Source organism: Nipponia nippon, unplaced genomic scaffold, assembly GCF_047370975.1.
Source record: "Nipponia nippon isolate SJK-2023a ecotype South Korea unplaced genomic scaffold, ASM4737097v1 scaffold_1, whole genome shotgun sequence".
NCBI lineage: Eukaryota > Metazoa > Chordata > Aves > Pelecaniformes > Threskiornithidae > Nipponia > Nipponia nippon.
This window is the reverse complement of record NW_028262290.1, coordinates 79,110,850-79,132,332: the sequence shown is the minus strand read 5'-3', so window position 1 is coordinate 79,132,332 and position 21,483 is coordinate 79,110,850. Positions and strand designations below refer to the sequence as shown.

The window sequence follows — 21,483 nt, the reverse complement described above, 5'->3', positions numbered from 1 at the left end:
AAAAAGTCATCTCAGAAGGATGATGATACACACAGGAATGGCAGTGCATGGTATTTTTCTCATGGCCTTGTCCTCAGAGGGTCTGAAGAGTATCTGAGCAGCTCAGCTCAGCATTCCCATTCAGCTCCTGAGAACAAGCCTGTCTGGAATCTGTCCTTTTCAAAGGAGAACATCTGGAAAAGTCCCTACTTTAGAAGTAAGTGTCTAGTTTATCCCTGCTTTAGCAGGAAGAGTCTTCCGAGAGCCTGTATTTTCTGATTCATTATCAGCTGAGCCCTGAGAACACAAATTGCTGTCAGAAACCTGTACCAAATTTTATAGTCAGGACTCTTACATTCGGGATGGCAAATGGGGTTCTCTTTAGTTTTTCCCTGGATCCTCAAGTTTCATTCCTTTCCTTTCTTCTCTCAATGGTCTTCTACCAAGAAGGAAAGCAGGGGTCTTCAAATGATTTATAGCCTCCTGAGGGGATGCGCTATCTCTACTTTTCTTACACACCTCTGGTCCCCCTCAGCCAGTTCCTGATCCTGCTTGTATGGAAAGACCGGGGAGAAATTATGCAGTAAAGGGCAGGGAGTTCTCCGGGAGGCCTGAACCTCGCAGCCGCTTCAAGGAAAGCAAAGGCTCATGGACAACTCTCTCTTCCTCCCTCAGTCTCGCTCCCGACGGGGGTAAGCTGAAGCTGAGCAAATAGAGTTTCTCCTTCTGTACTGGAGTCCCGCCATGCAGGAGTGCGGGAAGAGCAGCCAGGAGCTGTACAGAGGCAAAGCATGGTGAAAAAGATTATGGTGAATAGCATGGCCAAGATGAGTGCGGTGAGTTGGGAGGGGTGTGTGTACAGGTGACTGAGAGGAGAGAGGCTAGGAGAGAGACTAGAAGAAGTCAAGAACTTGTCATAGGGGGTCGTCCTTGAAAATGAGAAAAAGGCAAGTGTCACAAGGCGAAGAAGGAGAATCCAGGGAGCTACATGTCAGTCAGCCTCACCTCAGTCCACAGGAAGATTACGGAACGAGCAGTGAAAGAGCCTGGCGGCAGCTGAGACCTGGCGACCAGGAGCAGGAGCATGGGCAGATCCGGAGAGGTGACAGAGCTTCATGGGTTCCACAAGAGGGCACCTCTGCTCCAGCCCCAGGAGGTGGCTTAGAGACTTCGAGAGAAGGGTGACAGAGGAGAAGAGCACCTCTGCAGCCTGCAGTGGGCCAGCCAGGCAGCGACCACGGTGGCATGCACCTGGCTGCGGCCATCTGGCAAGTTGGTGGGCCATGTAATGAGCAGCTGCAGATGTTGGGAAACCTATTGCCTTGAATGCTGCCACCTGATTAAGCCTATTACCTGAGAGGGCCCCGGGCATTTCCAGGTGTCTGGAGCTTTCACCATCCAAAGCAGCATAGAATCATAGAACGATAGAATCGTTAATGTTGGAAAAGACCCTTAAGATCATCGAGTCCAACCGTTAACCTAGCACTGCCAAGTCCACCACTAAACCATGTCCTCAAGCACCACGTCTACCCATCTTTTAAATACCTCCAGGGTTGGGGACTCAGCCACTTCCCTGGGCAGCCTGTTCCAGTGCCTGACTACCCTTTCAGTGAAGAAATTTTTCCTAATATCCAACCTAAACTTCCCCTGGTGCAGCTCGAGGCTGTTTCCTCTCGTCCTATCGCTTGTTACTTGGGAGAAGAGACCGACCCCCACCTCGCTACAACCTCCTTTCAGGTAGCTGTAGAGAGCAATAAGGTCTCCCCTCAGCCTCCTCTTCTCCAGACTAAACAACCCCAGCTCCCTCAGCCGCTCCTCATAAGACTTGTGCTCTAGACCCTTCACCAGCTTCATTGCCCTCCTCTGGACATGCTCCAGCACCTCGATGTCCTTCTTGTATTGAGAGGCCCAAAACCGAACACATCAGCATCCTACACGGCTGCCCTGCACCTTGCTAGCACTGGTGGCAGCTGAACGAGCAAGTCAGCAGGGGCTGCCTGTCTGCTGTCCTGCCTCAGGCTGCCATATCTTGCTGTATCTGCACTAGAATAACCCCCAGATCACATCCCACGACTGCCAAAACCCCTTCATCTGGGTCAGTCATTGCCTGTGCTCAGCTGGGGCTGGAGGTGGTTGGGGAGAAAGATCTGAGGATTTAGTGCTTCCCCCAGGAGCGCCTGGGCGATGTGCCCGCAGCTGCTGGTGTCCGCCTCCAGTCAGCTGCAGAAAGTGCTACGCTCCTCGAACCCCGGCGGGGAGCAGTCCCAGCTCCTGCCCCAGGGACTGGCCCTTGGCTCTCTCTTCAGGGTGATGTGGGCCCTTGCTTTATTGATGAGGGCCCAGGTAGGGGTCACTGTCACCCTGATGGCGTTCAGTGAACTTTTGGTTCAAATCTAGCAAGTTCCATGGAAAATGCTACCTGGTAAGATGTCCTGTCAGCAGTACCAAGCAGCCCAAAGTCAGGAGGAACGAGAGGGGCTTTGGCTCCCCACTGGGAAGGAGGCAGGGGGCAAGGACGGGGGGGTGGGAGTGCTCCAGCACTGAGGCACTGAATGGTCTCACACGAGGAGCCTGTTGTGTGAGCCTGGCCTTAAAGGACTGGATTTAGTCTGGCAGCATGTCAGCACAGCCCTGCTGAGCAGCGTGCCTGTGTGAATGGATGTGTTCTCACCAGCAGCCTTCATCTTGCAGTGACAGGAGGAAGTCCAAGTAGGTCAAGAGAGAGGGGACCCAGAGCTGCCTGGTTTGTCTAAGCAATGGGGATCTGTGAACGTAGGTGAATTCAAAATCTGTACAGAAAAGAGACTTTGCGCTTGGTTTTCTGCTTTAGATTTTCTTATTGAAGTCCAAGATTGGGTTTTGAAAATGTATGCTTATGTTAAATATGTTGATGTATTTATGTTAATATATCTTTCAGGATTGTATCTGAAATGTTCTTGGACCTGCAGTATACTTTGGATTGGCTTGTAGATTTTGGATGTAGGATCAATTCCAGATCAGTTATCATAACCAAAAAAGGGTTGAATTCAGATTGTCGCTGAAAGATACATGAAAAGAAACACATTAAAGACCTCTTTCTGGTTTTGAAAACCCATATTTATAATATGCAGAGCAACAAACCATTCACTAAAATGTAGTTACAATTCAGTGACTTTTCCATCTATTTTTCCATCACATTTTCCCTACCTGCTATATTCCAGTTGCTATATTGATCTCTGTCAGCTTCTCAAAGGTATTTACTATGATGTTCTGCACTTTAGTATCACATATAATCACAAACATTCAGTAAGATTCTTTGCCTACTCATTTTCAGTTATTTAATATGACCATATTTTACTCAAAGTTGGAAGCTGAAAGATACAAATTTTCACTCACCTGGATGTCCATCCTAAATCCATTGTACTTACAAAATTACCATCTGTATTTAGTGTTGTGCTCCATGGGCGAATCAAAGTCCCTCCTGGAGCCCACGGAATGAAGTGATGGGGCCTTCGGAAAGTGGTGTGCATTGCAGGACTGAGACCTGTACTGGCTTGGCTCTTCTGAGCTTGGCTTGAGCTTGGCTGCTTCTTCAGCATCTCAGTCATGTTCTTTTTTTTTTTTTTTAAATCTGGAGCTGGAAAAAAACATGTATTTCTTGCTTTCAGAAAAAACAAATTCAGAAAAAATATTATATTTTCTTCTTTGTAAAATTTGCGTTTAAGATAAATGGAGAGCCATTTAGTACAAGAGAAAAGAAAGTTACAAGTGTGACAAGGAGGTTATAATTGTTGGCTTTCAGCTGCTTTTGGGAGATAACAGAAAGAAGGGTTCCTCAAAAAGATGCCATATCTAAAGAATACGAAGAATTCCTAACAGCTTTTGAAGTCTGCAGATTCTCTGGGAGTTTCCAGGAGTAAGCAACATGACTGCCAGCAGTTCAGCTGCCTGAAAGATGAACATGAACACATCAAAAATTACTCTGAACCCAGGTGAAACATGCAGCATCTAGTTTGCATTTAGGGAAACCAGTTGTTTCCCAAACTTCACAAAACCTTTTTATACCATCAAAGCAGAAAACATAAACCAGGCCTTTTAACAAACCTATATTATAAAAGCATCTTGCGTGGTAATGAAGAGCCTTAATTACAAATGCCAAGGCAGGAGTCTGTTGTTTAATTTCTGACTTTCTATTTGCATAATTCACAAGTTCGCTGAGGAATGTGCAGTTTCATTGCTGTTCTTCTGAGTCATGCTATGCTTACTGTTTGCTCTCAACTCACATAATATGTGTTTGTCTCTGGGAATTCATTTAGCTCTCAGAGCTTTAAGTTTGAAAACATTGGCATTTATGTCTTCTTACAGGAAAGACCTTATCACGATTGTTGCATAATATACATAAATGGTTGTGCACAGCTAAACTATGGGTTTTAAGTCTGAGGAATTGAAATGAGCTGGCTGTGATTTTTTTAAGGAAAAAGACATATCATCAGAAAAATCCACGTGATCAAAATTCAGTTTTGGTACCACTTTTGAAGAAATTTCAGGGGAGAGATCAGCAGCAGACACCGATTTCTGCTTAAAAACGGAGAGGGAGTCTTGGAATAGCTAGTAGTATACTGGTATCTGACTGGAACGAGAGGAATCAGGCTTCTGGTTCCTGCTCACATGAAAATGTAAGTGGCTGTACAAAGGCAGGATCTCCCAGAGAAGACAGAGGGTAAGAAGTAGCCACGTGGGTATGGCAGTCTCCGCATGAATGAGCATGGTGCAGCAGTAGCTTGAACACGGATCTCTGACCTAGCATATTTATGTTAAATCTTCAACGCTGCACTGAGGGCATATGTCTTGGATAGAAAGTCCTGGGTCCTTCTTTCAGGACCGGCCTATCCAAGGCTTCCTCCCATAGTGTTATTCCTATCTCCTTTATATCCAAGTTTTATTTTTTGTATGGACATTCAGACAAATGCTATCCCATTAATGTCTATCTATCACTCTCTCATGAGAAAGAGTATGTGATGGTAGAGACACACTATGAATTCCTTCTGTGGAGAAGATGGCTAATTTCCCTTTTTTCCCTTCCCCTCTTTATCCAGATAACAAGCCCAAAGATCACTCACACCCTGGAGAACTCATTTGTCATTTTATCTGGGCTTACGAGAAGGTTTGCACAAGGAGGAAAGGAAACCCGCTGGTGCCTGGCTTGGTAGAAGCAAGCAGTGATTTCACTCAAAAAAATGGATCTCGGCTCCCCAGGCAAACCTACAAGCAAGCTGGGAGATCTGGGGAAGCTACTAAGTTGTGGTGCAGACTGTTGGTCTCTTTGAAGAGAGGCAGGTGACTGGGGATTTGATTCCAGCTTGCTGGGGAAGGGTTTCAGGTTTGGGTTGTTTTTTCCTCCTGAGCCAGGAGAACAGGCTGTCATGAACAGATGAGCTTGGCCTGAGGTCTGAGCTGCAGCTCTGGAAGGGGCCTCCCTTATTGTAGCTGCTGTGTCAAGTACAGACAGGCCGTCATCTCTATTGCTTCCTGTGGGAAAAAAGGGAGAATCAAAGCACCTGAGAGAGGAACCTTGTGAAGGATTTAATAAGGTGGCCCTAAGCTTTTGCCTTGTGGCCCATAACTTGTCAGCTCTCTGAGATCTCATTGCGTGTCCATCAGGGAACCGAGGTCCATTTGTTTTAGACCAGAAGGAAGCAGTATGCTGGAAACTGTCAGGACTGCAGGTGGTAATATCAGCCCTTAAGAGCAAATTTGATAAGGCCTTGACATTTCCTGCTTAAGCTCATGCTTTCTTCTTGCTGAAACCTCCAGTTTGAAACTCGCTAGTTCACAAATGAGCTGTGGATGAGCGAGCTTGGGAGCTCACTCTTCGCTGGCACAGCTGCTTTGGCACACATAGCCCTTGCAAAAGTTTTACCTGTCCAGGTGGGCAGGGGGAGACAACCTCTTCCATACCACAACGTTTGATGCCACATGCAGCAGATGTCCTCCCTGTACCAGACAGGGCTGGCAGTGACTGCAGTCTGGTTGCCCTCCCTGGCCCAAGCGTTCCCTTCCACACGTCATGCACGTTGCCCGTGTGCCTGCCTGTCCCTGCCCTGAGCAGTGCTGGAGACACGCAGTGGGCTGGCCTCTTCCCTGCCCGGACCCTTTTCTCTCCTCCGAGATCCTCCATTACGTGTTTACTCCAGCGTATGCTCAGGCACTCTTAGAAACTGATTTTGTTAAACCGGCACAGACTGTGGAGTAGGTACGCTCACTGCCAGCAGACTCAACCGTTTGCAGGATTACACTGAAATGTAATTTCTTTCTGCTGGGCCAAAGTTCATTATTTCGCTTTAGAAAAAGCATAAAAACAGGTGCTCTCCGCAAATGTATTTAATAAAGTACCTCGATTGGTCTGAACTGATTTATGTATGGTAATTACCTTGTAATGTAATATTTACTTTCCTTAAACTTGCTACTTTGATGTTGCACTTCGGCATCTGTATTGCTTTGTGGGATACAGTCCAAAGCTGCCTGGATCCAGTCCGAGATTACTAATGTGTAGACATGTTTGCAAAACAGGACTTTTAAAGTCGAGCAAACATGGGAAGAAGGGTTTTTTTCCCTGGCATGCTGATTAAAATTTTGGAGTTTAAAACACTAATTTAGTATAGTAATTTTTGCCAGAATTGTTCAATAATCAGTGATAGTAGCAAACATTTCCCCTTTTTCCAGTTAGAAAAAAAAACCCTAAATGTTCATCTAGAAGATGTATAACCTGTGCGGGATCATATGTAAGCGGAAATTTTGGGGTCCTCTTGGCTTTAAAAAGGATCTCTTGGAAAATCTCAGCCAAATCAAACTGTTCAAGTGCACACTGGGAATTTACAGAGGAGAAGCCAGATTTCTACTCATGAAAGTTGCCTCTTCTGAAAAGTGGGGTAAGTTCTACTGGCACAATGTGCAGTTTTTTGTCCAAGGCAACTTATTTCTACTGAAGAGCAAAATTGTGTTTATAACTCAGTGCAAACACAGCCTCAATTACAAGCAAACAACATGACCTCCTTTTAGCTGATTGATCCCAGAAAGTTCCTGAAATATAAAGTGAGCATTAGGTGAGTTTTGTGTGAGACAACTCATACCAAATAAAGAAAAAAAAAGAAAAAGAAAAAGAAAAAGAAAAAGAAAAAGAAAAAGAAAAAGAAAAAGAAAAAGAAAAAGAAAAAGAAAAAGAAAAAGAAAAAGAGAAAAAAAGAAAAAGAAAAAGAAAAAGAAAAAGAAAAAGAAAAAGAAAAAGAAAAGAAAAAGAAAAAGAAAAGAAAAGAAAAAGAAAAAGAAAAAGAAAAAGAAAAAGAAAAAGAAAAAGAAAAAGAAAAAGAGAAAAAGAAAAAGAAAAAGAGAAAAAAAAACAAAAAGAAAAAGAAAAAGAAAAAAAAAAAGAAAAAGAAAAAGAAAAAGAAAAAGAAAAAGAAAAAGAAAAAGAAAAAGAAAAAAGGACTTGTGCCCTGGAACAAAACAGACCAAATATATGTATTTTTAAATCAACATTTTATGGGGAAAATTCTGTATACAAAATTCAGCTTTCAATGACTACATATGTGAAATGAATTCATCCTTGAAGGTAACAGTCTGAATGGTGGATAACAGAAAGGAAAAGTACTTTTTAGACATTTCTGGATTCCAAATTTTTTGTAGTTCTAGAGAAGAAGACGAAATATTTGGTATATAATAAAAAATAATAGACATATTCTTATATCATGCAAAAAATAGATGTTCAGGTTTTTAGAGAAGGAGATCAGCCCTTAATCCATGCAATATCTATGTAATCTTAATTCTATTGTCTTGGTCATGTCTCTATAGTGTTCAGTGCAACAGTGATGCTGCCTCTGATCTGGGATACCTATTTTGGAGCCATTGCTCCAGAATGTACTATTTTCCCTACATATTGCTATTAATATTCATTATTATTTGGAATCATGTGCCTTGTACTGAAATTCCATTAAAAGTGTTTCTTAATAAAGTGATGAGCTACTGAATAACCTAGAAACACCTGGACAGCGTTAGGTAATTTTAATATGCCTCTTTGCATGCCACCCGCAATATTCAAATAGTTTTCCTGTTATTACGTTGGCATAATTAAAGTTATACTCCACCCTTTTTCTATAAACTTCACAAAACACACCCTCTGAAATCCCACAAGCTCTTTCAGCAAAAATAGGAAATTTGAGACTAAACATTCACAATTTATTTTAGGTAAAAATTAATCCAAACCAGGCATGAGAAACCCAGAAGCTGTTGTGTCAACCAGTTGTACATGCCAACAAGCAAATTAGTAACATACCTATTGAAATAATTTTTTTTTGCAGATCATCCTTCTGTCCCTGTGGTCAGAGCCATACTTTTGATTTTAGGGAGAAAAGGAGTTGTATGCTCCGAGAGCTGACCCTAGCCTACCCAAAAGAAAAACGGGACACTCAGAGGGACATTAAAAGGAACAACCAGTGACCAGTTGACACCAGTGGCTTCAAATAACTTAGAGAAATGGAGTAGAGTGGAAAGCCAGGAAAGGGGGCAGAGGCAAAGGGGAGATGACCAAAGGGGAGAGATGATGGCAGATTCGGCCTATTACTTTTAGCAGTAAATAAAAGTGCAGAGGAGTGGGAGCATGGTGAGAGACGCAAAGATTAATAGCAAAGAAGCAGCAGTCGCCCTGGTCTGGGTCCCGGTGCCCTGTGAGGATCGGCGAGTGCTCTGCTCGGCGCAGGGAACACGGCGGTGCCTGCCAGCGCCGCACCAGATGGAGCAGATAAGGTCACTCCCACAGGGGATAGACTTCGGAGCCTTTCTTTTCAGACACACGGGAAAGCATGGGAAAGAGCTGGGATATGGTTCATGACTAACCAAATCAGAGAATTCCTGGAGATTTTTTTTAATGCTCCAGGCAAAGGCAGCCATGAACTCCAGAAACCGTGCTAGGTAAATGGTAAAGAACAAAATCCTAAGTGTGAGACTGATTTTCACTGATGGCAGTGAGAGTACCTGTACATGTAAACCTCCTACCAGGCCTTGATTTGCAATAACAAGAGCTGGCTTGATTTCCAAGAGTCTTATTCAAACACTGACTAGAGACTGAAGCCAGAAACCTGGAAAATGAAATCAGATTTGTTAAACTGTATTTCTTCACTCCCAAGTGATGCCTCAGTATGTAAGTTTAGGTACACAGCCTTTTACTGGGTGGAGGGAAAGGAACCAGAACAACATACAGAAACAAAAGCCACAAACCCAGCTCCAAATTACGAGCCCACTAATTAGGCCCTCCCTTTTCAGAGAAGTTGTGTGAGAGGGACTAGCTACGCTCCCCTCCTGTAGCCACCCAAGTCCCAAGGGATGCCTCTTGGTCTCAGGGCAGCTGCTGGGCGCAGAGCCCTCACTGGCATTACAGCTGGCCCCGCAGAGCTGCGCTGTTCTGACCCCATCCCACCGTGCCTCTCCGCTAAACCTTCCTGAGAGCCTCTCCACCGGTTCCTCACGAGGTCTCCTCAGCGGTGGTAACCCCTTAACAAGGCTGCTGTGGCCGGCAGGACTCGCGCAAGAGGAGAGGGAAGACTCGCCATCTCTCTTGCCTTGTCTGAAGCTTCTAGTCTGCAAGTAGAGCATCACTCATCATAGGCACTTTGAACAGGTTTTTCACAAAATAAATATAACATTTGTAATAATTTCAACTTTCTGACAAGTCTGTTGCTACCAGCAGCACTCCAAGTACTGTATCAGGTGTTGGTAAATGGGGCATGTTTAAGCCTGTGCATTGGTCTCTCAGTTGGACTCTTTCACTTCTGCACTAGATGCCAGCAGAGTACTCACCTTTCTGGGTTTTTATCTATCAGTAGTTGTCTGGGAGAGAATATCTTTCCATTTTGCCTCGGGACAGCAGGCTTGCATGTCCTAGGATCTTGTTTCTTATGTTAACATACAGCTAAAAATGCAGCCAACAGCTGTGAGGATTTACTTTGGGGTTTTATTCCACACCCATTTCTATAAAACCAGGAGGAGCAATTGGAGGAGTACTGGCACAAACCTTCAGGGAAAAAAAAAAATAAACCCAAACAAAAACCAGCTGTGTGTTTCAGGTGAAGGAGACATTTGACCACTGTGTGTTTGAACAAGTGAATCTGTTGTGCTCATTCCAACCCTTGTCTGTCTTCTTCCTTTTTTTTTTTTGTAAACCCTAAAAATAGAGATGTTCATAGCAGCCTTAAAAAAATGTGTAAGTAAATTGCTTGAGACTGTAGGAAATGCATGTGTGCAATGAGCTCTATAATCCTGAGTCCATCACAGAGGTGATTATATCTTACGGGGAAAGAGACAGTCTCTTCAAGTATGGGAGATCTAAATGATTTAGGCTTTGCAGGTCAAACATAATCACAGTGTGCAGGCAAAGGCTTGCATTACAGCAGAGCAAGTCCTTTGCTCTCCTTTCACCGTAACCACCCCCAATTAGAGATGCTGGGCATGAAGACAGGATTTACAGTCATTAGATGCATGTGGGATCAGATGTCTGCTTCTGCTGGCCCAATCTGTTCCACAGGGGACCGCAGCTTGGACGGACCCAAGTCCTTGGGGGGTCAAGGTAGGAAGACAGTACCTCAGTCTTGTGGATCTGAGTACAGCATGCCCACCCAGGTGGGGTTAGACAAGCTCAAGCAAGATGACATTAATATCAAAGTATAAAACAGACCTTTTCAGTGAAGTCTCCCCACTCCCTCCCTTGCAACACAAGCAAACTTTTAAATGGTTTCTTATACAATCCTGATGTGCAAAGCTACCGACAGGTATGACAGGACAAGCACCCTCGGTCTGGTCATGACAAACCTTAATTCTGAGTTGCGTCTAGCTCCCACAGCACACAGAGGTGGGACTCATCTTGCCTGACTGATGATGCACTCAGCACAGCAATCTACACCTGCACTAGGTGGGTAGGCTTCCATTAAACTCCGTGATCAGCACAGCTGGTGGCATCTAGGGGACTATCCATTTAATTCTAAAGAAGACACCCATAGAGTGTGAATCATACCCTAAATCTTGATGACAACTGCGGGAGTGTAGACACCTCGCTGACATGCAGACATCCTCATTGTAAATGTGTGAAGTTGGGTGAACTGAATCCAGCCCTCACCTGTTTTACGTAGTCCTCTGATTACCCAGTGGTCACTACGAGACAGAGCACTGCTGAGGACTTACAAGAGTGACTGAGGGACTTGTTTGTCATATACACTTAGGATCAAAATTTCTTTATTGATCTTTGACTTGAAATGACTTGTAATTTTCTTTGAGCTCTTTTGTGTCTCTCATTCCACCCCCCCCCACCCCCCCCCAACACGCATGCACACACAAACTGCGTGCACAGAGAAAATTAAAGCTATAGTAGACATCAGCCTGTAGGCTAAGGTAATGTTCCTTGCATACAAGGCCTTTATGGAAATAGGAATGGAAAATTTCAATGAGCCACCATCAATAACAACCAGCTCAGACTCAGACGTTTCTAACTTGTTGAAAGCAAGTCTAATCAAAAATAACCCAGAACACTTTTGGACTTGTTGGGAATATTTGTGGGTGTGGCTGTAATATGTTTAATCTGGGTGCTAGGGAGACATCCGTAATTTTTTTATGCTGCAGGTTTGCCAGGACAGATTCATCTTAATTCGGCATAAATTCCATTAAAGATGTTTATTATGGACAATAAAAGTGCATGTATATTCTATAAGAAAATGCATCTCTGAATTTAACAATGCATCAGCAAATGCACCACTGATGCTAAATGTCTCAGCTATAAATGCTGAGGTCCAAAGATTCTGCAGTGTCTTAAATGGCCGCATCACACACAACATTTGCTTTGTAGTGTACAAGTCTGGAGAGGAACTTTTCCCAGAAAACTGAAGTGTGCTGGTAAGAAGACTCAGCAGTCCTCGTTTTAACTTCTCCATACCATTTTGTTAGGAATTACACATATTTAGAGACATGGGAAAAAAAAAGTGCAGTATAGCGTTTGTGTGCATCTTGCTTTCTAAACTCCTTAAATAATAAATAAATAAAAGGTGGAGTAAAAGGCAATTGATGTGGAGCCTGCTGCACCCTGCCTCTCTGCGTGATCTGTCCCCACCCCTTCCAGTTGGGATGACTCCTGTGCTAAGCCTCTCCTCCTCACCTCCCAATCCCAAAGTCTGCAGAAGAGTTTAAGAGCGCCTGGAAACTGGATGGGCAGCAGCAGGAGCAAAACTGTCAACAGAACTGGTTTTCTTCTTCTTATGTTTAGAGAAATCTAGCTGGTATCTCTTGGAGCAGAAGCAGCGAGCTGGGCTAAAACAGGATCCTGTACTCCAGGTATGTGATGGCAAACTGGTCCACAAAGACTGAGTTGGCAGCAGAGAAAGGCTTTTAATTGTTTTGAAAGGGAGAAATCTGAAATTGCTAAGCAATTAGGTATAGCTCTTTGAAAAGGCTGGAAACATTCAGCAAAAACCACTCCTTTAAAGAGAGACTTTTATTTTGGTTTCCATAAAAAAATGTACAAAGACAAGTATTAGGGAGTGGATAAGATGAAGATAAAGGTTGTCGACTTTGGGAAAGACTAGATTTCATTTTGAGTGCTTGCTGCAAGCTGTGGCACAGCAATAGTTCTGAGGACACTGGTAACCATTTTACATCCATTGGTAGCAAGATCACATTAAGGATCATAATAATTTCTTTTGCCCTTATGGTAATGAATTCCCATTCTTTTCCTTGTTTGGTCCATTGGAGCACTTACCATTGAAATAAATTACTGATGGAGTTTAAAATGTTATCACTGGACCCAGGAAGATGGCAGAGATGTCACATCTTGGCATCACTAGTCCAAGGTCCTGCCAAACAGCACAGCACTTTGAGATCACGTGCTCATACTCACTTTCTGAGAAGTGGGATCATCCTTAGGACTATCTTTGCCCCTGTTTTACCTGATTGTTTTTTTAAAGATTTTTCGCCCCACCTCCCAAGTAGGGATTTGTTTTTTCCTGTTGAAAACTAAGACTCAGCAGGATTTAACCATGTGATTTTTGCTCCCTAAAAATGTAATAGTTTGGGTCTGTCCTACCACCCAAGGGAGCCCATCTTTGCCTTGTGATAATAATAAATAACTCTCCTCAGTTTTTATGTTATTTGCATGAAAGCTGAATGGTATCGAGACACCCAATGAAGAACAGAACCACCGATGAGAAGAAGCTATAAGAAAGCCTTCTCTTAACGAGCAGCAGGCTGACAGTGGACTCATGGATATCACTCTTTTTTTTCCTGTTGGCAGCAGTCAGTTTTTCCCCTGTTCCTAGCTTTGACGCCAGACCCCGTGTCTCATCTGTGCTGGAGCTCAGTGATGAGGAATGGGGCGTAAAGGCGAGATGCTGCCTGCTTGGAACGATGCCACGGGGAAAGCAGGAAAAGGAAAAGTGTAATGGATGAAATTGGTGGGAAGAGGGAATGAGGTGAGACTGGACAGGTAGGAAATATCCTAGCTTGTTGCTTTGCCACACCGTGTTGCATGGGACAAATTGGGCGGGAACAAATAAAGCTTCTGACTGAACAGGATCCCATCAAAGACTTCTAAGCAGTTCAGGTGTGGCTGACTATTTACTAATGTTCTCCGCAGCCTGGTGCCTGGAGGAGAGCCAGCTGGCTAGGCATCAATCAAGACAGGCCAAAGAAATGATCTCTGGGAAGCAACCAACAGATAGGCAGTAGGCTGTTTCACAGCTATTGCAAAGCTTAATGCCTGCTAAACATAACTTCCTTGAAGGGAACGCCACGGGTTGTGCCCTTCTGAACAAAGGACCTTAGTGGGGTAAGATCGTAGCTGCCGTCTCAGGAGCCAGTGGTGGTAGCTGTCTTTGAGAGTGCCTGTGAATTCTGCAGGCAATCTCTCACACTTGAACAAGCTCATTCATCTTTGGTTAAAAAAACAGAGGTAGGAATACTTTTGCATAAACAGACAGCTCTCAAGCATGTTCAGACCTGTTATGGGGGGCTTAAACTGGGAGATACTCTCCCATGCATGTTACAACTTCCACTTTCATCCAATAAACTTCTTCACTGAAAGGGCAGTCAGGCACTGGAACAGGCTGCCCAGGGAAGTGGCTGAGTCCCCAACCCTGGAGGTATTTAAAAGACGGGTAGACGTGGTGCTCAAGGACATGGTTTAGTGGTGGACTTGGCAGTGCTAGGTTAACGGTTGGACTCAATGATCTTAAGGGTCTTTTCCAACCTTAACGATTCTATGATTCTATGCCAAAACAATGGAGGTTTTCGTCCTGAAGATCAGGCTATTTAATGCTGCCTAGCACCAACCCTGACATTCAGATGTTGAGAAAGGTGGGAGAAAAATTAACAAACGTAATCAGCTCTCAGTTATCAGCACAGGGGATTACTCATGATGTGAGATCATCCGCCTCATGGCTATTTCTGAAGCAGCTTGATTCTAGCAGTAAAGCCACATTCGCCCAGTTCCTGTATCACCCAGGGGTTACGGTTGTAATCAAGCATATTTGCTCCAACTTAGTGCTGGCCCTGCCAGATCTGCTGACAGCAGCCCCAGGGCTGCGAGAGGATGAGGAAGAACAGCGTCTCTGGACTATACATGGGGAAGGCTGATTATCCTGAGCATACATATAAAATTTGGATGCTGTTATTGAGCCTGTGTTAATCGTGTAAGCTGTAAGTTCTGTGTAAGGCATAAGCAAGCGGTGAGTCTCTACGGCATCGGCTCTCTGTTCTTCAGTCTGCCTGCACCATGGCTCCAAATGTGTCCGTATTGCCTAGGCGAAATTTCCCATTACTCAGTGAAACCTCGCTCTCCGCTGCTGTGGTTAATGGAGAGCTGAGGAAAGTATACATTTTTACCAGAATTTGCCGCACTTCCATGAAGACTAGATCGTTTTCCAAAGTACATGTTACAACGCAAACAGAAATAATAGGCTGATATAGAAATGATGACGCAGAGATGGTCATAATGTATATGTGGGTGTGTGTACTGCACCCCCAAGGACAGTTTCAAAGTCAGTACATGGCTAGGAAATGCTACTATTAACACTGCCCCTGCAGACTTAATTGGATTCCTTGTATAGATGCATTATAACACTACTTTTAATTACAGGATCACATTCTACTTTTTGCACAGAGTCCCTTCCAAGCTGACACAGAGAGTCAGCACAACTTTTGACTTTAATCTCTCTAGCACAGCTACTGGCTCATTGTCTGTAATTGCTATTTTTGGAGAAGGGACAAAACCAAATACTCTCACATATTTTGAATGAGATTTGCATGTCTGCTTGTTTTCTTACCATTCCTTTCAAGGGCACATGGGCCCAAGGCATTGGAATCTCATTTACAAATCCGTACCGCAGTCCTTCACCAACTGCGCCTGACACATCGGCTCCCAGAACAGCTGTGATGCTGCTGCCGAAAGCACAGATTAGCTAGCAGGCGCCAGCACTGAGAGAAGCACCGAACACTGTACTTTTCTGTAGCAGTTGAGTGCTGTGGTCCTTACCCATCACATAATTCGGAGAACCCAGCATGGGATTCCCCATGAAGGCACGAGTGACGGGCCCATGCCTGGGGAGAGAGTGACATCTGAAGCCGTACTACTTCACACCAGTGCTGACAGAGTGGCATGGGAGCAAAACAAATGTGACATGAGAGCCAGAACTGACATGTGCATGTTTGTAATTTTATAACTCTGCTTTTGGTATTTCTTTTCCTTCTCAGCTTAATAACACATAACGGACTAAGAGCCATTCTGCACTGGAACATTGCATTTGCTTTTTCCTACTTTCTTCTTTCAGACAAGGATGTCAATGTTATTTACAGAAATTATTGAACTACTTTCTGCAGATTGTATTTGCCTTTATTTGCCCTTAATAATTTGTGTTAACAAATTATTTTGACTTTCTTGCTCTCTTTTTTTTTTTTTCTTTTTTTAGGTTTCCACATGGCTGATCCTTTCCTATATAATACTGGAGAAAGATCTCACTATGGGTGCCTTGGACATGAAGTACAAATTGAGCACATCAAGGCATATGTTTGTAGACCATCTTTTTTCACAGAAAAAGCTGTGATTGTGATTCATGATATATTTGGATGGCTGTTCCCAGACATTAGATACATAGTCGATTTGATTGCAGGTCATGGATACATGTAAGCAACTGTCTTTCCTCTCTTCCTCTTAAATGCACTGATAGATCACCAGGCCCAAAGCTAAGCATGGTGTATGATGTTTCCCATACACATAGGGCAACCATACCATTTCAGTCTGAGCGAATAAAAATGCAAAGGGACAAAATATTCCCATGAGGCCACCAAAGCTACTAAAATTGACCCATCAAAAATGGCTACCTGAGCACAAAGCCACAAGGAGAGTCATGAAGTGCCAGTGTTTGTGCTTATGTGGCAGTGTGGCTGATTAAAAGATAAACATTGGTATCTATCTTTAAGCTGTATAAGCTTTTCAGAACCAAATCTTTTGAACAGTTGCTTTAGCTTTTACTAGCAGAGAGAGATATATGTGTTTATACAGAATCAGGAGGGTTGGTTAATCCCTTTACTTTTGTATTAAGTATGTTTAAGGAAATAATAAGAGTTTATTTGTGGGGTTTTTTTTGTTTTTTTTTGGTTTTTTTTTCATAGAAAGATATATACTTTTAGCTCTGCTGATTGCCAGAACAGGATGAGTAGAATATGATTAAGATAGTAACCATGTAGATGTGTACTCTGGAGTAGAAAAGACATTAGGAGACATTTAGACATCCACAGATTCTCCTCACCTGGACATGAAAGTTGACTTGGTTCCATGTCTCCCACAGAACCATCTGCCCAGACTTCTTCAAGGGGACAGACCCCTGGAAAACTACTGATCACTGGGCTGACTTTGCTGACTGGATGAAAGATCATGATCCTATGAAAGTAGACAAGTAAGATGCATATTTGTACTGGAACTTTAAAAAGCATCCAGCAAATGAGGGGAATTTGTATGAAATGTTAAAAGGGGCAGCTCACAGCAGGGCAAGCTGTCTGCACGCACACAAGTGCTTATTCTGGGCGGTTCTTCTGCGGTTCTGGGTGGTTCTGTCTTGGCTGGGATTTGGAAAGGATCATCTGCTCCGTCCATCACTCTGCTTATTGTCCCTATCTGGTTTTCCTGGGCCCTTTTCTATGTCATACTGGCTGCACAGGCTCATAGCCAGTGTTTCACAGGCTATGACGTACCCACCACTCTCACCCACAAGTGCTGATTCTGCCTCCAGTTCATCAAGATAGGAAGAAAACTCTTCCACAAGTGCTCATGTTATCTCCCAGTTGCCACTTGCCCATCTTGCTTTCCGCCTTGTAGATAATGATAGGTGCAGATGATATTCTCCTGAGCAGTGCTAGATCAAAATTGGCAAGACTGCCCAAAACCTAAGATACATCTGATGAACTATACTGTTTTTCTCGATGTGAAATAGAGTGCCCACTTATCTGTAGAGCCTAGCAGTGCCTGTAGCAAGGCTTGCCTGAATTACGGGAGGCATTACTGTTTCTTCAGCATCTATCACCACAGCCTGAAACTTCAGAAGATGATACTGAGGCAGTGACACCCTACTACTCAGCTATCATCCGTAAGCCACAAGTATTCTTCTGACCCTTTCAAGAGGTCCCAGTGGTCACAGCCTAACTTCAACATCTCTCAGCAAAGCTTCTGACCATATAGTTGCAGAAGCTGTGACCGAATTTTTTGAAAAGACAAATGACTAAACCTGTAAAAAATCCTACTCCAAAGAGTGCGCAGATATGTGGGCACTGTCTTAAACAATTAAGACCTCAAGGACATGCCTGTGCTGTCTCTTGATGGTTCACTTGTAGCTGCCCTCGAGGTCAGATCCGTTGCTCTTTCAGACCAGAAAGAAGGCAACACACCCATGACTTAGTACGCTTCCAAACCAATAAAACCTGAGAGAGCTCATCCATTCACAGCGCACACGCTACAGGCCTAGGACACGATCTCCTGATTGTGTCACTCTCGTACTGCTTTTTTGTCAGCCTAACCAAACCTGTGATGACCATACTAATGTGCAAAATCTTTGAAAATATAGTTATTAGTATATGCGGTTTGCATTTAAAATTAATTTAAAACTCTGTAGATAACAAAGAAGATAAAACTATTGAGAGCTAAGGAGTTAGCAATTAAAAAGAAAAATTGACCTGCTCTGGCCTATGTTAAAAACAATTTGCATATTTTTTGCATTATACTTCATGCAATACCTGCTTTTTTAAACATTATAGTTACTGACAGTTTAATTTTGAATAATTGCTACTTTAGTATAGTATTATTGCATGTGGGCTTGGTAGGATATTTTAGTATTAACTCATGCAACAGGAATAACATACTCAAGATAAATCTTTATCTAAATAGGCGGACTCCATAGAGATAGCACAGTGAAGCTTATCTATTCCTACAATCCATAATGCAAGGTGTTGTTCTGCTTGCAGATATGTCTTGTCTTTAGTTGACCTGTCCTAGACAAAGTGATTCAATTAAAAATTTGCTTCTTTTGAAAACAAAGGAGCAGGTCACAATTCAGGTAAGTATTTAACTACCTACACCTGTACTTCCCTAAACTAGGACCAGAGATGTTAACTCCTGTTTAAAAATAGAAGCCACTGCTCTATGCTGAAAAGTGTTTTTTAAGTATTCTGTTTTAAATGATTGGGGGCGCAGACGCAGAAAGTGTCATGTATCTCTTTTAATTTACTTCTTAAATTGTCAAGTATTGATTCTGCAATAGATTCCTTAGTTTACTTTTGTTTATATGTCTTAGGGAAGCTGATGTTGTCTTGAAGTATCTAAAGGAACAATGCGATGCAAAGAAGATTGGTATCGTTGGGTTTTCCTGGGGTGGAATGGCAGTACATCACTTGATGCTGAAAAATCCTCAATTAACCGCTGGGGTGTCCCTCTATGGTAGTGTAGAACACATAAAAACTTACATGGGTTCACATGACTATGCGTAGTTTGTAAGTCTAGTTATTGCTTTGTAACAAGTTCTGTAAATACTCAACTCAGAGGTGAGTTGCAGATTTTAATTATGGTTATTGCAGCAATATGCTATATTGGTACAAAAATTTAAGAATGCTCTAAACCAGAAGAAATTGCTTCCTTTTGCACAGTAATTTTCTAATTTTTTTTTAGTGCTTGGGGAGTGGGGAAATATATTTTCCAAATGCTTTTTTCTCCATCCAAATAGAAACTGTCCTGATCTAAAAAATGTACATAACGAGTAAACAGAAATTTTGTCTTTTAATTTGCCATTTATCTTGCAAGAACGTTAACCTCACTAACAGACTGTTTCTCAAAAACATTATAGGAATAATTAGGGACTCTGAAGAAAGATACAATTTACTAAATCCCACGTTTTTCGTTTTTGGTGAGAAAGACCACACTATTTCTTATGATCAGGTAAGCTGTGGTACTGGAAATGTTTTTTCTTTTCCCACAGTTCTTTTATCCCACACAGAAATCCTAGCTTGTTAGAAACCATTTTCAGATACGAAAACTCAGACAGGCTGGATTGTTTTGCTTATATTTCAACTTCCCCCATATCTTGCTTAGGTTATTCGAAACTGCTTTTTTGAGGTGAGAAATGCAGTAAAGACCAGTCATCGGTCTCTGAGTGGCTGGACAAGCAGTGTGTGAAACTAGGCAGGGAGATCCAACTGGTATGGGCCTAACATCTCAAAAACTTGGATACTGCTGCTATGTTGAGAGAACAGGTAGTTAAACCGCTGGATTTGGACTTTGAATGGAAAAAATAATTTCAGCCTAGTAACTGAACTTTCTGATGATGTGGACCAATGACCAATTGCTTTTGGTACAAGAAGACAAAATGAACTGCGTCAGAAGAGTGGGCGTGAATTTTAACTAAGACGATGACAACTTGCGGACTCTGTTTTGACTCCTGGCTGCCATCTATATTCTGATATAGCCCCTATTGTAAGCGTACCTGAGAGGCTGGGTAAATGCATGGGTAGGAAACTGGTGCCCTCTTCTGTGCATAACTTCTTTCTCTTCAGTGACAAGGATAACACACCACCCCTAGCACAGGTGGTTGTGTAAGAGTAGGGTCTCACTGGGGAACTGGTAGCGTGCTCTGGGAATGCAGAAGCCAACTGGTATTTCCTGCTGTGTTATTCAGCATGCTGATCTGTACTCAAATATGTGTCTCCTCTGCACAGGAGAACAAAATCTTCACTCCCTGTCCCCTTTTTCTGGTGAAAGTGTCTTTTTCCCAGGGGCACAATTTTCATAAATACATTTTTTCCATCATGTGTTACACACTGAAACCATACCTTTTTCTCCTGAAGCTTTCTCTCTGAGCTACCTGTGCAGATTGTGTAAGAAAAATTCCTGCGTTTAAAAAAAAATAAATCCTCAAAATTTTTCTCTGCACTGAGCAATTAAGGGCTCTGTGGGAAAAAAAAAAAATGTGAACATGAAATAAATTACAGTCCTGTCTCTAATCTGCACAATGGGTAGAATTAAGCTTGCAGGGGCAAAGTAAGTGTTCATTCTCCTATTTTCTGACTTTTTAATGGAAATGAGCACAAAAATGTGTCTACATGTGTATACAGGTACATAATCACATGATTAGTACTCTCTGTGTGAATATGTGTGTCCTTATCACAAGATTGTGCAGGAGCAGTGTCTTTTTGTTATACGATAAACTAAAAAAAAACCAAACCCTGTGTTTTCTTAAACTCTGTTACTAAGCCTATCAAAATATTTCGGACTGAGAGTCACTGAGGATTAGGGAATGTGTTCTCTCAAGATCAGAGCTTAAAATTAGGTTACAAGCCATATTAAGTCCCTGAATGGAAGTGCACCAGTTCCTTTATGGCAGTGAGATTTACCAAATCATCTCTGCAATAACTGTTGAGGTTCTCAGAGTCACCTAGACTTTTTAAAAATGTTTCAGTCTTACATGCCAAAGAGAGGTTTTCTCATCCGTTGAGCAACAGAACCTGCTTCAAGTGTGACAGTCGAGAAAAGACAAAGATGTAGTGATATAAGAAATGGAAAGTTTGGCAGACTTAAACAAAAGCCGCAATATAATGGAAGAATGCTTTCTTTTACAGATCACTTTACTGGAGGAGAAGTTGAAACAGTACTGTAAAGTTGCATATAAAATTAAAGTTTATCCTGGACAAGTTCATGGGTTTGCACAGTTGAAGCCAGAAGATATGAAACCTGCTGATAAGCCTTATATTGAAGAAGCTAGAAAGGATATGATTGATTGGATCAAAATGTTTATTTGACAGAAGCATAAAGTAACACTAGGCTTCAAGATCACTATTTGATTTAATTAAATTTTAGAGGAGAAAATGGTAAAGGGAAAACCATCTGGCTTTGAAAATTGTCACAAACAAAAGTAGGAACAACTTAATTTATAGTTCTTAATTATTTTTTTACAAGATTTAAAT

General features: G+C 42.6%; 1 protein-coding gene across 1 annotated transcript; it reads left to right on the top strand.

Moving 5' to 3' along the window:
* The first annotated feature begins 12,188 nt into the window (after positions 1 to 12,188).
* LOC104018862 (carboxymethylenebutenolidase homolog) lies at positions 12,189 to 21,318 on the top strand. The gene is made up of 6 exons (XM_009472049.2): positions 12,189 to 12,324; positions 15,951 to 16,164; positions 16,830 to 16,937; positions 18,825 to 18,967; positions 19,371 to 19,462; positions 21,139 to 21,318. Exons 2-6 carry the CDS (start codon positions 15,959 to 15,961, stop codon positions 21,316 to 21,318), a joined length of 729 nt encoding a protein of 242 aa, XP_009470324.1. The 5' UTR covers positions 12,189 to 12,324; positions 15,951 to 15,958.
* Positions 21,319 to 21,483: the final 165 nt, after the last annotated feature.